At 41.7% G+C, this 13,913-nt stretch overlaps 1 protein-coding gene across 3 annotated transcripts in view; it reads left to right on the top strand.

The window, feature by feature from the left end:
- The window catches only part of arhgef3 (Rho guanine nucleotide exchange factor 3), a 334,927-nt gene that overhangs the window by 16,394 nt on the left and 304,620 nt on the right, over nucleotides 1-13,913 (top strand). For all 3 annotated transcript variants that reach the window (XM_087994320.1, XM_043708105.2, XM_087994321.1), the window contains exon 2: nucleotides 7,119-7,178. In XM_087994320.1, coding sequence (XP_087850446.1) covers nucleotides 7,119-7,178 — 60 coding nt within the window. The remainder of the gene's footprint in view (nucleotides 1-7,118; nucleotides 7,179-13,913) is intronic.

Genomic DNA, 13,913 nt, shown 5'->3' with positions numbered 1-13,913 from the left:
GTGCGTTGTTAGATAAAATCCAATATGTTGTCTCAGATTGAAAATAATCACCTGTGCTTTCAAATAAAAGCATGAAAGTTCTTCTGGTCTCCTAGATAATATTTATTACTCAATTAACATCACAGGAACACTACTTTCATTGCTCTTAGACACTTTTGTTTATGAAAGCAACTGGTGCGTTTCCCTATTTTACATTAGAGTCTGCACTTCAGAGCTGTTTCATTGAGCTCCGAATTATTTTGGAATGTATTGGAAGTTGTGAAAATCGAAACGTCTTCCTTTCTTTGAAATATTCTAGACTTTAGACTGGTGTGGTGCATTAACATACTGTCATTTGATTCTTTTATCTGTGGTCATATCTAGCCAGGTAGTCTTCTGTCACTGATAAGAATTCTAAGTGAAATCAATTTGGACAGCTCTCACCAAATTGTCTTTCTGGGAATCTTGCGCATACACCCACCACAAAATTAGAGAGAATTATTTTTCGATCAGCCCCCTGATTTTCTCAGCGCATTTTACAATTCCCCAAGTTGGATTTATTGCTTGCTGTAGTTTGCACCTCTTGTCCTGACAGTGCTATTGATATATCTACACCACGTATAGTTCAAGGAAGTAGCTCACCACCACCCTCTCAAGGGTCATCAGGAATGGGCAACAGATATTGGCTTTGCTATTGAAACTAGGAGAAAGTGAGGACTGCAGATGCTGGAGATCAGAGCTGAAAATGTGTTGCTGGAAAAGCGCAGCAGGTCAGGCAGCATCCAAGGAGCAGGAGAATCGACGTTTCGGGCATGAGCCGAAGAAGGGCTCATGCCCGAAATGTCGATTCTCCTGCTCCTTGGATGCTGCCTGACCTGCTGCGCTTTTCCAGCAACACATTTTCAGCCTTGCTATTGAAACTGACCAAAACAGGAGCAGGAGTACGCCAAATAGCCCTTGCGTGCTTTGCTATTGTAGATCCTGGCTGATTATCATCAAAGCTATTTTCCCTGTCTCCCATGTCCTAGAATCCCAGAGGCTGAGAAAGAATCCTTTCTGACAAACAATGCCCATATCCCAAGAACAAAACCAAAAACAAATGAGAGTTTTAAGCAACATATTTTTGAAAGCAGCCTGTTGCTATATCGATCAGTTGATTTTTTTAAAGAAAATTCAATCCTGGACAAAACACTTGAAGAGAACAACTGTTGAATATGTGGTAAGAAGAAAGATAACATTAAGTTGATAAGGTAGTTGTTCATAGGCCCATTATTGTTCAAACAGGATGATTTGGTTAGACATGTGCAAGTGTCTCCCTCTGCTCAGATCATATGACATTGATTAGCATTCATAACCAAGGATTGCAAAGAATGCTTTTCTTCATGATGCATGAAAGGAAATGGAAAAGCCTTTGTAGATGCATCAAGACCACCATTTCATCATCTACATTGTGTACCCCAGTGAGTTCCCCCTGTGCTTCGAGGTGCACAATGGTGCAAGGAAAGCAAAGTATCTGTATACAATAGATAACTTTGAGAATTCTCTAGTGAACCATCTATGCATTTCCAGGATTAAAAGAAGTTAAAATAAGCACAACTTTTGTGAATTGAAATGGTTACAAAATGCATTTTGCACCCAGTATAGTATCATCTTAAATGACCCAGGGCTGAATCTTTCTTATTTTTAATGAGTTGCTTAGGGATTTTGGAGGGTTTTTAACCACGAGAGGCATAATGCATTTTCTCTCTGTATTGCATGAAATTTGTCCATTAACTATCTACTCTGCTCACTTATCTACCCTTCCCCTTGTCTGAGTCTAGCCCTGTTTAACCACATACCATTCTGGGAGGAACTTACCACTGTCTGATATCCCAGAGTTGATTGGCATCCCTGGTACTGTTGTGCACTTGGGCAAACATTCAGTCTGGAATTGACTTGCACAGTTCTTGCCACTTTCGTTGGAGATGGCAGGCAAGGGGAATTTGGTACTGTGTTTGGCAGATAGGGACCTGGATGTCCAGCTGTATGGGTAATTTAGAGATAGGACCTCCTCCAATGACCTGCAGAGCAGGCAACAACACCAAACCATACTAGCTTGGTGCACGGTTGCCCCCATCCAAGCCAGTGCATTTGGACAAGTGTACAGCTCTGTTGGAAAAAAAAACAATAACCTTTGTGTCTGTGCTAAATGGTGTGGCACGGTGGCTCAGTGGTTAGCACTGCAGCCTCACAGTGCCAGGGACCCAGGTTCAATTTCGGCTTTGGGCAACTGTCTGTGTGGAGTTTGCATATTCTCTCCGTGTCTGTGCCGGGTGTTCTGGCTTCCTCCCACAATTCAAAGATGTGCAGGTCAGGTGGACTGGTCATGCTAAATTTTCTATGGTGTTAGGTGCATTAGTCAGAGGGAGGTGCGTCTGGGTGGGTTGCTCTTCAGCGGGTCGGTGTGGACTTATTGGGCTGAAGGGCCTGTTTCCACACTGTAGGGATTTTAGCCTAAAAATGCAGGGAATCTAATCTAAACAGTATGGCAATACAGTAGTAGTGCTCTATTCCTGATGAAGGGCTTTTGCCCGAAACGTCGATTTTCCTGCTCCTTGGATGCTGCTGTGCTTTTCCAGCACCACTCTAATCCAGTAGTACTGTGAGCCTGTTGTCCCTGCTCAACGAGGAGAAATGAAGGATTGAGATTCCATGTTTATCAGTAACCCTAGATATTTTCTGATCAACCTGTTCATAGATGTTATTATATACGCTGGCACAGTGGGACTTGAACCCATATCTCCAGTCTCAGCATTAGGGACACTTCCACTGCACCGCAAGAGCCTGTCTTCCTTGTTTGAAGCCTGGATAAGAAGCATCATAATTAATGATGTCAAACATCACAATAAGGCCAACCTGTTTTTACATATACACACCCACAACTCATACGATCTGATGGATTGGCTAACAATACAATTAATGTTCATTAAACTTTGGTTCTTCTGGGTTGTGTGATTTATGACAACATTAAGTGATATTTTATTCTCATTAAGCCATTGATAAACCCGCCATCAAACGTTTAGTGATTAATTGCATTCAACTATGTTTGCAATTACTTCATGTGTTTGTTACATTGTAAATTCAACTATGTCATTCTTTACTGTATGAAAGACTTTTAAAATCTTAAAGCAGTTGTTTGACTTTGATTACAGGCAATATTTTGAACAGAAAATATTTGTTCTTCAATATTTTTATTGTTTAGATAGACATATAATTAGATCAATAATTACTGATAGCTTTCACATTAATAAACCAACATAATGATTTTATAAATATCGGGATTGTAGACTGTTTAGTATGTGACATGATTCACAAGGAATCAATTGTTTCCAAAACAATTCTAGTTCTGCATTGTTATCTGGAAATGGCTCATCTGTGTTAAAGCTTTTGCTGTTACAGTTTTAGCTGTATAAGATGTTCTGATTTGTTCTAGTGGATTCTCATCATGCACAATGGAGCACAATAGAAACGGGTTCCAGCAGGTTCAGGGTGACACGTACAACGCAGCTTCAAGGAAAGGCCGTTAATCATCAAGAGTGTGACATTATGCTGAACAATGCTGGATTATTATTGGATTTGTGAATGCATTTTTTTTCATATTGTAAACCATGTACATGATATTTTATCAAGCCCTATCATAATGGAATGGACCCAGAAAGATGTGAGAACAGTTGTAAACAATACTCTACAACCTATATACTAGTATCTCAAAGTGTTTCAACTGTGTTAGATAATAAATTTAAGACGTATTTGGATGCATCAAAAGCTGTAAAGGGATATCCAAGTATGTTATCTGCAAAAGATTTTAAATCCCGTGGTGTATTACCTTACAAATTAGTGGATACAGGTCATTCTGCTATAATGCAGACTTCGTCAACATGATCTGGCTGTAGTAGGATTGGTGAATTGGGAAATGATTTTTTTAAAACACAAACTCCCTTTGGCTATTACACAATTCCATCCCTGGTTACCTTAAGTCCACTCTAGGTGTTTACTTCAGGTCAAGCAAAAGAGGTTAGATAATGGGCAAATTTTTTCTGGGCTTATTGTTGATGTTTTTGAGGATGTTTTTAGAAATTATTGCAGAAGAAAAGATTTGGATTTCATGATTCTCCTCCTTCTGGACAATGCACCAAGCCATCTTCCTATCATTGGTGAGCTTTCTGAAAACATCAAAGTGCTATTTCTACCTCTGAGCACAACCTCTGTCATTCATCCTATGGACCAGGGTGCAATAGCAGCTTTAAAAACTGCATTATTTAAGGCACGCATTCAGGAAGCTGATTTCAGCTACTAAGGGGGATAATGAGGATAGAGTTCTTCAATTTCAGAAGAGCTTTAAGATTAAGAGTGCTATTGACATCATTGTGGAGGCTGGGGTGCTGTCAGTAAGACTGCTCCCAGCAGTTTGGTGGAAGCTTCTCCCAGATTTTCTTCATGATTTTCAAAGGCATTGAACCATCAGAGGAGCTTCCAGCAATCAAAGAACATTGTGTTCTTGCAATGCAGGTTGGATTTGACTAATTGGAGACTGATCTATAACAACTTGTTGCTGTGGGGGAAATCAAAGCTCGAGATGAAGATAACAAAGTCCAGGATGCAGTACCATGAGAACTTTCCACTTCTCTTTTTCTTCTATCCTGTGGGAAGTTGAGAAACAATAGCAGTTCTTAGACAATGACTATAATGCAGAATCAAGTAGGATAGCAGTTCATGGCATAAAGTCTTATCTGGCACGCTACAAACAGCTTCTTCATGAAAGAAGAAAGTTGGCAAAGCAGCAAAAGCTAGATGCCTTTTTTAAGCCAAGCCCCAAGAAACAGTCCGAGGACAATGAGTCAAGCATCCACTTCTGGACTAAATAATTCCTTTCATTGTAACCCTGCACCCAGAACTGCACCTGAAAGTAATGATGCTGTCCTAATACAGTACTGTAACTCAGCAAACTCAGAAAGCCCTTTAAGTGTTAAATTTATATTATTATGTCATTAAAATATATGATTTTAACATTTACTTAGACTGTACTATCATTTGTGTTAGGCTAACTACTATTTTTGGTGGTTTGCCTCAATCCTGTTTTTCCCATAGGCCCTGTGATTTTCTATAACACAAGCTCGCACAAGAACACAACTACCGCGTTATAGCAGAACAGACTGTATAGTGCAACAGATTTACTCTTATCGCTGTGGTTCTCTTAATAAAGTATCAGCTGAAATAATTCAACTAATCTGTATATAGCTTCCAATACAACAATGCAACAAAGATTATGTCCATTTGTGTGTGAAAGTTACTTCAAAAATATATTGTGAGCAATAAATTCTTTGGTTAAATTTTATCCACTCTCATAGAATCCCCACAACGTGGAAGTCAGCCATTTGGCCCATCAAGTCCACACCAATCCTGCGAAGAGCATCCCACCCACCAACTCTATCCCTGTAGTCCTGCATTTTCCATGACTAATCCACCTAGCCTGCACATCCCTGGACACTGACAATTTAGCACGGCCAATCTACCTAACCTGCAAATGTTTGGACTGTGGGAGGAAACAGGAGCACCCAGAGGAAAACCACACAGACATGAGGAGAACATGCAAACTCCACACAGACAGTTGCCCCAGGGTGGAGTTGAGCCTGAGTGCTTGGTGCTGTGAGGCAGCAGTGCTAACCACTGTGCTGCAAAATAAAATTTTGAATTTCTGTTCAGTTCTTACTGCAATGTTCAATGTTGTATATTTCATGAGTTTCAAATGCTAGACAAATTAAGCAGTCGATCTCAGCTAACATGCATGTTCTATTGTTTAGAACATGGTCACTGTCACCTTGGGGACAATAGAAGATGTGCTGAATTACTTGTCACTACACTATTGTCTCAGGTGAAATTCAAAGCAAAAAAACTGCTAATGGTGGATGTACAAAAACGAAAATATCTAGAAATTCACAGCAGGTTGATCGGAATCTTAAAGAGTTTATTGGTTTAATATATCAAGGATGTTGTCGTATTTGACTGAATCTACATTCAAAACAAAAATCTATTTTGATGTTGATGGTGAATGGGGAAAGTACAGTGTATTCCCTGCATTTACTCTCTTAATTTTTCTTGGCTTAGGCCGGTGTTCTCCCTTCACTGTAGGCAAAAAGTAGCCTCTTGATTTATACCATTTTCTGCATTAAGTTTAATAAGCAGTAACTGTGAAACCTTGTAATTGTGTTTCATTCAAGTGATGCTGATAATCTGCTAGCTGTTAAGATAATGTCTGACCAGTTTGTAGGTCGTGTGAGTTATGATTTTTTTTATGATCAATGCTTTGAAATGAAAGCACACTGTATTTAGGTTTCTATCAATTGGATACAATTTAGTGACACCCTTTCCTCATGTAAGGCATTAATCTGTTTAACTGTTAGAAAATTAAGTTCCATTCATTATGCAAAACTGTGTTTAATTAATGACTTCCATTGAATGAATAACTTCCTATTGACATTGTGAATGTACATACACTACACAGACTGCAGCAGTTTCAGAAGGTAATTGACCATCACCTTCTCAGGGCAACTAAGGATGAACAATGAATGCTGGCCCAGCCAGCGACACCCTTATTCCATGAATAAATGAAGAAAATTTGTAGAAGTCATCAGGTTTTTTGCCAATTGTTGTCAAAAAACTAGTTGCATTTCTCTTCCTGGACTAGGGGATTTCCTGTTTTAGTGGTGAGAAACTCCAGTGCTAGATTCTGTTCTCTCAACTCCAGCTGAAGCTGTCTATATTTCGAGTTTATAGAATTTATGCTATGAATTAAATTATGAATGGCATTGAAATAACTAAGGATGGAAGTGCTGGAAACTCCAGAGTCTAGGTACATTGAATATACAGTTTTCTTAATGCTCGTGCTGTCTCTTAGGTGGTAAGATGCTGGCTATCTATCAGGCATACTTATTGTTGTGGCTGTCAGTGGTGAGTTGACATTCTGCAAAGGTGACACGGGTGTTGTCTCTGGTCCTGAGAGTCATTCTGGATGTTATTATTATTGTGACACTTGCTGGAAAAGTTGCTGATGTTGCACTACTTGTTGTCAATGTTACCTTATACTTTCTTCCATTCAACAGCTCTGCAACCATTTTGATGTCAGCCTTGAGAGGTGTGGGTCAGAGTGACAACATGACAAGGTTTGAGCTTTCCTTTATTTCTTGGTATTTCATAAGAGTTGTCTTAATCTCTGGACCTGAATATATAAAACCTATGATCATCTGGATAATGTGATACTATTGAATCTATACTGTTCAACAAATTCCTCAAACTGAAGTAAATTGCTTTAATAGTCACATACTATTCGAGTCATAAAGAGAAACAGCATGGAACCCGATCCTTCTGTCCAACTCAGCCATGATAATCTGATATTCTAAATTAATCTAGTCCCATTTGCCAGCATTTGGCCCATGTCCCTTTAAGCATTTCCTACTCACATACCCATTCAGGTGCCTTTTAAATGTTGTCATTGTACCAGCCTCCACCACTTCCTCTGACAGCTCTTTCCAAACACGCACCATCCCCTGTGTGAAAAAGGTACCCCTTAGATTACCTATGCCCTCTAGTTTTGGACTCTCTCACCCCGGGAAAAGACCTTGTCTATTTACCCTATTCATGCCTCTCATGATTTTATAAAACCTCTATGAGATTACCCCTCAGCCTCTAATGCTCCAGGGAAAACAGCCCCAGTGTATTCAGAGTCTCCCGATAGCTCAAACCCTCCAACCCTGGCAACATCCCTGTAAGTCTTTTCTGAACTTTTTCAAGATTCACAACATTCTTCCTATAGCAGGGAGACTAGAATTGCATGCAGTATTCCAAAAGTGGCCAAATCTATGTCCTGTCCAGCTGCAACATCTCCTATACTCAATGCACTGACCAATAAAGGGAAGCATACCAAACGCCGCCTTCACTATCCTGTCTACCTACGACTCCACTTTCAAGGATCTACAAACCTGCACTCCAAGGTTTCTTTGTTCAGCAACACTCCCCAGGATCTTCCCATTAAGCGCCTAAGTCCTGCTCAGATTTGCCTTTCCAAAATGCAGCACCTCACGTTTATCTAAATTAAACTCCATCTGCCAGTCCTTGGCCCATTGGCCCATCTGATCAAGATCCCATTGTAATCTGAGGTAACTTTGTTCGCTGTCCCTACACCTCCAACTTACTAACTATACCTTCTTTATTCACATCCAAATCATTTATATAAATGACAAAAAGCAGTGGACTCAGCACCGATCTTTGTGGCACACCACTGGTCACAGGTCTCCAGTCTGAAAAGCAACCCTTCACCATCATCCTCTGTCTTCTACCTTTTGAAGCAGTTCTGTATCCAAATGGCTAGTTCTCCCACTATTCCGAATGATCTAACCTTGCTAACCAGTCTATCATGAGGAACCTTGTCAAATGCCTTACTGAAGTCCATATAGATCACTTCCACTTCTCTGCACTCATCAATCCTCTTCGTTACAACTTCAAAAAACTCAAAAAAGTTAGTGAGACCTGATTTCCCATGCACAAAACTATGTTGACTATCCCTAATCAGTCCTTGCCTTTCCAAATACATGTAAATCCAGTCTCTCAGGATTTCCTCCAACAGCTTGCCTACCACTGATCTCAGGCTCACCGGTCTATGGTTCCCTAGCTTTACCTTATCACCTTCCTTAAATAGTGGCACCACGTTAGCCAACCTCCAGTCTTCCAGCAGCTCACCTGTGGCTATGGATAAAACAAATATCTCAGCAAGGGACTCAGTAATTGCTTCCCTAACTTCACACAGAGTTCTTAGGTATTCCTGATCAGGTCCTGGGGATTAATCCACCTTTTATCCATTTTAAAACGTTCAGCACCTCTTCCTCTGTACTATGAACATTTTTCAAGATGTCACTATTTGTTTCTCCACATTCTCTACCTTCCATATCCTTCTCCACACTGATGTAAAATACTTGCTTAGTATCTCCCCCATCTCCTGCATTTCCAAATGCAGGTGGCCTTGCTTATCTTAAGGGGCCCTATTCTCTCCTTAGTTGTCCTTTTGTCCTTAATGCATTTGTAGAATCCTTTTGGATTATCCTTAACACTCTTTGCCAAAGTTATCTCATGTCCCCTCCTGATTTCCCTTTTAAGTGTATTCCTGCTGCCTTTATACTCTTCTCAGGATTCATGTGATCTCTCTGTCTATTCCTGAAATATGCTTCCTTCTTATTCTTCATCAAAATCTCAATTTTTTGAGTCATCCAGCATTTCCTACAACTACCAGCCTTCCCTTTCACCCCAATAGAAATATACTGTCTCTGGACTCTTGTTACCTTATTTTTGAAGGCTTCCCATTTTCCAGCTCTCCCTTTACCTGCGAACAACTGCCCCAGTCAACTAATAGCCTCAAAATTGGCCTTCTTCCAATTTAGGACTTCAACTTTTTGATTTGGTCTATCCTTTTCCATCATTATTTTAAAACTAATAGAATTATGGTCACTGACCCAAAGTGCTCCCCCATGGACACCTCAGTCACCTGCCCTGCCTTATTTTCCATGAGTAGGTCAAGTTTTGCACCTTCTCTAGTAGATACATCCACATACTAGAACATAGAACATAGAAGAATACAGCGCAGTACAGGCCCTTTGGCCCTCGATGTTGCGCCGATCCAAGCCCACCTAACCTATATTAACACACTATCCTCCATATACCTATCCAATGCCCGCTTAAATGCCCATAAAGAGGGAGAGTCCACCACTGCTACTGGCAGGGCATTCCATGAACTTACGACTCGCTGAGTGAAGAACCTACCCCTAACTTCAGTCCTATATCTACCCCCCCTTAATTTAAAGCTATGCCCCCTTGTAATACCCGACTCCATACGCGGGAAAAGGTTCACACTGTCAACCCTATCTAACCCCCTAATCATCTTGTACACCTCAATCAAGTCACCCCTAAACCTTCTTTTCTCTAATGAAAACAGCCCCAAGTGTCTCAGTCTTTCCTCATACGATCTTCCTTCCATACCAGTCAACATCCTGGTAAACCTCCTCTGCACCCGTTCCAGTGCCTCCACATCCTTCCTATAGTATGGCGACCAAAACTGCACACAATATTCCAGATGCGGCCGCACCAGAGTCTTATACAACTGCATCATGACCTCAGGACTCCAGAACTCAATTCCTCTACCAATAAAAGCCAGTACGCCATATGCCTTCCTCACCGCACTATTTACCTGAGTGGCAACTTTCAGAGATCTGTGTACATGGACACCAAGATCCCTCTGCTCATCCACACTACCAAGTATCCGACCATTAGCCCAGTATCCCATCTTTTTGTTATTCTTCCCAAAGTGAATCACCTCACACTTAGCTACATTGAATTCCATTTGCCACCTTTCTGCCCGGCTCTGCAGCTTCTCTATATCCTGCTGTAACCTGCCACATCCTTCCTCACTGTCAACAACTCCTCCGACTTTCGTATCATCCGCAAACTTGCTCACCCAACCTTCTAACCCCTCTTCCAGGTCATTTATAAAAATGACAAACAGCAATGGTCCCAAAACAGATCCTTGCGGAACACCGTTAGTGACGGCACTCCATGAAGAAACTTTGCCATCAACTACTACCCTCTGTCTTCTTCCATCCAGCCAATTCCTAATCCAAACCTCCAACTCACCCTCAATGCCATATCTCCGTATTTTCTGCAGTAGCCTACCATGGGGAACCTTATCAAACGCCTTACTAAAATCCATATATACCACATCTACCGCTTTCCCCTCATCAACCTCCTTCGTCACCTTTTCAAAGAATTCAATAAGGTTTGTGAGGCACGACCTGCCCTTCACAAAACCATGCTGACTATCCTTGATCACATTATTCCTATCCAGATGTGCATAAATCCTATCCCTTACAATTCTCTCTAAGACTTTGCCCACAACAGAAGTGAGACTCACCGGCCTATAGTTACTAGGGTTATCCCTACTCCCCTTTTTGAACAAGGGAACCACATTTGCTATCCTCCAGTCTTCTGGCACTACTCCTGTAGACAAAGAGGACATAAAAATCAAGGCCAATGGCTCTGCAATCTCCTCCCTTGCTTCCCAGAGAATCCTAGGATAAATGCCATCAGGCCCAGGGGACTTATCTATTTTCACCTTTTCCAGGATTTCCAACACCTCTTCTCTACATACCTCAAAGCCATCCATTCTACTTATTTGTGACTCAGTATTCACATCGACGACAATGCCCTGTTCCTGAGTAAATACTGAAGAAAAGTATTCATTCAGTGTCTCCCCAATCTCTTCCGCCTCCACACACAACTTCCCACTACTATCCTTGACTGGACCTATTCCTACCCTAGTCATTCTTTTATTCCTAACATACCTATAGAAAGCCTTAGCGTTTTCCCTAATCCTACCGACTAAGGACCTTTCATGTCCCCTCCTTGCTGCTCTTAGCTCTCTCTTCAGGTCCTTCCTGGCTACCCTATAACTCTCAATCGCCCCAATTGAACCTTCACGTCTCATCTTGAGATAGGCCGCCCTCTTCCATTTAACAAGGGATTCCAATTCCTTATTAAACCACGGCTCCCTCGCACGACCCTTTCCTCCCTGCCTGACAGGTACATAATTATCAAGGACACTCAATAGTTGCTCCTTGAACAAGCTCCACATATCATTTACACTCTTGCCTTGGAGTCTACTTTTCCAAGCCACACATCCTAAGTCATGCCTCACCGCATCATAATTTCCCTGACCCCAGCTATAACTCTTGCCCTGTAGTACACACTTATCCCTCTCCATCACGAGAGTAAAAATCACCGAATTATGGTCACTATCCCCAAAGTGCTCACCTACCTCTAATTCTAACACCTGGCCTGGTTCGTTACCCAGAACCAAATCCAGTATGGCCTCACCTCTTGTTGGCCTGTCTACATATTGTGTCAGGAAACTCTCCTGCACACATTGAACAAACACTGACCCATCTAACGAACTTGAGCTATAGCTTTCCCAATCAATATCAGGAAAGTTAAAGTCCCCCATAACAACCACCCTATTACTGTCACTCATCTCCTGAATCACCTTCCCTATCCTTTCTTCAATGATTCTAGGACTATTAGGAGGCCTGTAAAAGACTCCTAACAGGGTGACCTCACCTTTCCTATTCCTAACCTCAGCCCAAACTACCTCAGATGGCAAGTCCTCATCCATCGTCCTTTCCACCACTGTAATACTATCTTTGACAAGCAATGCCACACCTCCCCCTCTTTTACCCCCACCTCTGACCCTACTAAAACATTTAAATCCTGGAACCTGCAACAGCCAATCCTGTCCCTGTTCTAGCCATGTCTCCGTAATAGCCACAACATCGAAGTCCCAGGTACCAACCCACGCTGCAAGTTCACCTACCTTATTTCGTATACTGCATAAGAAAATTATCTTGTACACATTTAACAAATTCCTTTCCATCTAAGCCCTTAGCACTGTGGCAATCTAATCTATGTTTGGCAAGTTAAAAACCCCGAACATAATCACCCTATTACTCTTACAGATAACTGAGATCTTATCCCTACCTTTTATCTTCTCCTGCTGAATCCTCCCTACTTTTTATCTTCTCCTGCTGAATCCTCCCTACCTTTTATCTTCTCCTGCTGAACACTCTCTGCACATTCCTGAAGAAGGGCCTGTGCCCGAAACGTCGAATCTCCTGTTCCCTGGATGCTGCCTGACCTGCTGTGCTGTTCCAGCAATAAAGTTTCAACTTTGATCTCCAGCATCTGCAGACCTCACTTTCTCCTCGAAGATAACTGAGATCTCCTTATAAATTTATTTCTTAGTTTCCCATTGACTACTTGGTGGGGGAGGTCTATAGTACAATTCCATTAAGATGATCATCCCTTTCTTATTTCTCAGTTTCACCCAAATAACTTACCTAGACTTATTCCCAGGAATATCCTCCTCAAGTACAGCTGGAATGATACCCCTAATCAAAAATGCCATGCCCCCCTCCTCTCTAGACCTCGTTTCTATCCTTGTTATACTCTGGAACATTAAGCTGCCAGTCCTGTCTATCCCTGAGCCACGTTTCTGTAATTGCTGTGATATCCCCGTCCCATCTTCCCAACCATGCCCTGAGTACATCTGCCTTACCTATAAGCCCTCTTGTGTTAATAAATGCACTTTAATTTGTCAGTCCTACCTCTTTTTGTCTGCTTTGTTCCTGCTTGCCCTGTTTGTTTGACTTGCTCCTTTTCCCAGCTGTACCAGTCTCAGATTGATCTCTTTCTTCACTAGCTCTTTGGGTCCCACCCTGCTTCCCTTACTAGTTTAAATCCTCTCGAGCGATTCTCCCTGCCAGTATATTAGTTCCCTTCCAATTCAGGTGCAATCTGCCCTCCTTATACTGGTCACTTCTACCCCAGAAGAGATTTCAATGAAATAGAAATATGAATACTTCTTCCCTTCACCAGCTCCTCAACCAGGCATTCATCTGCTCCATCCTTCTATTCCTACCCTCACTGTCTCATAGCGCTAAGAGTAATCCAGATATTACTAACCTTGGGGACCTACTTTTTAAATTCCTGGCTAGTTTCCTATATTCCCTCCTTAGAATCGCATATTTTTCTTTTCCTATGTCATTAGTTCCAATGTGTACGATGACCTCCTGCTGGTCCCTCTCCCCCTTGAGAATATTCTGTACCCTCTCCAAGATATCCTTGATCCTGGCACCAGGGAAGCAACACACCATTCTGATGTCTTGATGTCGGCCACAGAAACGCCTGTCTATAGCTCAGACTGGAGAGTCCTCTATCACAATAGATTGTTTGGCACCTGGTGTACCCCTCATTATATTCGAGCCAGTCTCAGTACCAGAAACCTGGTTGTCAGTACTACATTC

This window comes from Chiloscyllium plagiosum, unplaced genomic scaffold (assembly GCF_037043375.1).
Source record: "Chiloscyllium plagiosum isolate Xiang-an unplaced genomic scaffold, Cpla_swu_hap1 HiC_scaffold_14, whole genome shotgun sequence".
In the NCBI taxonomy this organism is placed as follows: Eukaryota; Metazoa; Chordata; class Chondrichthyes; order Orectolobiformes; family Hemiscylliidae; genus Chiloscyllium; species Chiloscyllium plagiosum.
Note: the sequence above shows the minus strand (reverse complement) of the source record. Positions and strands in the feature narration are given on the sequence as shown.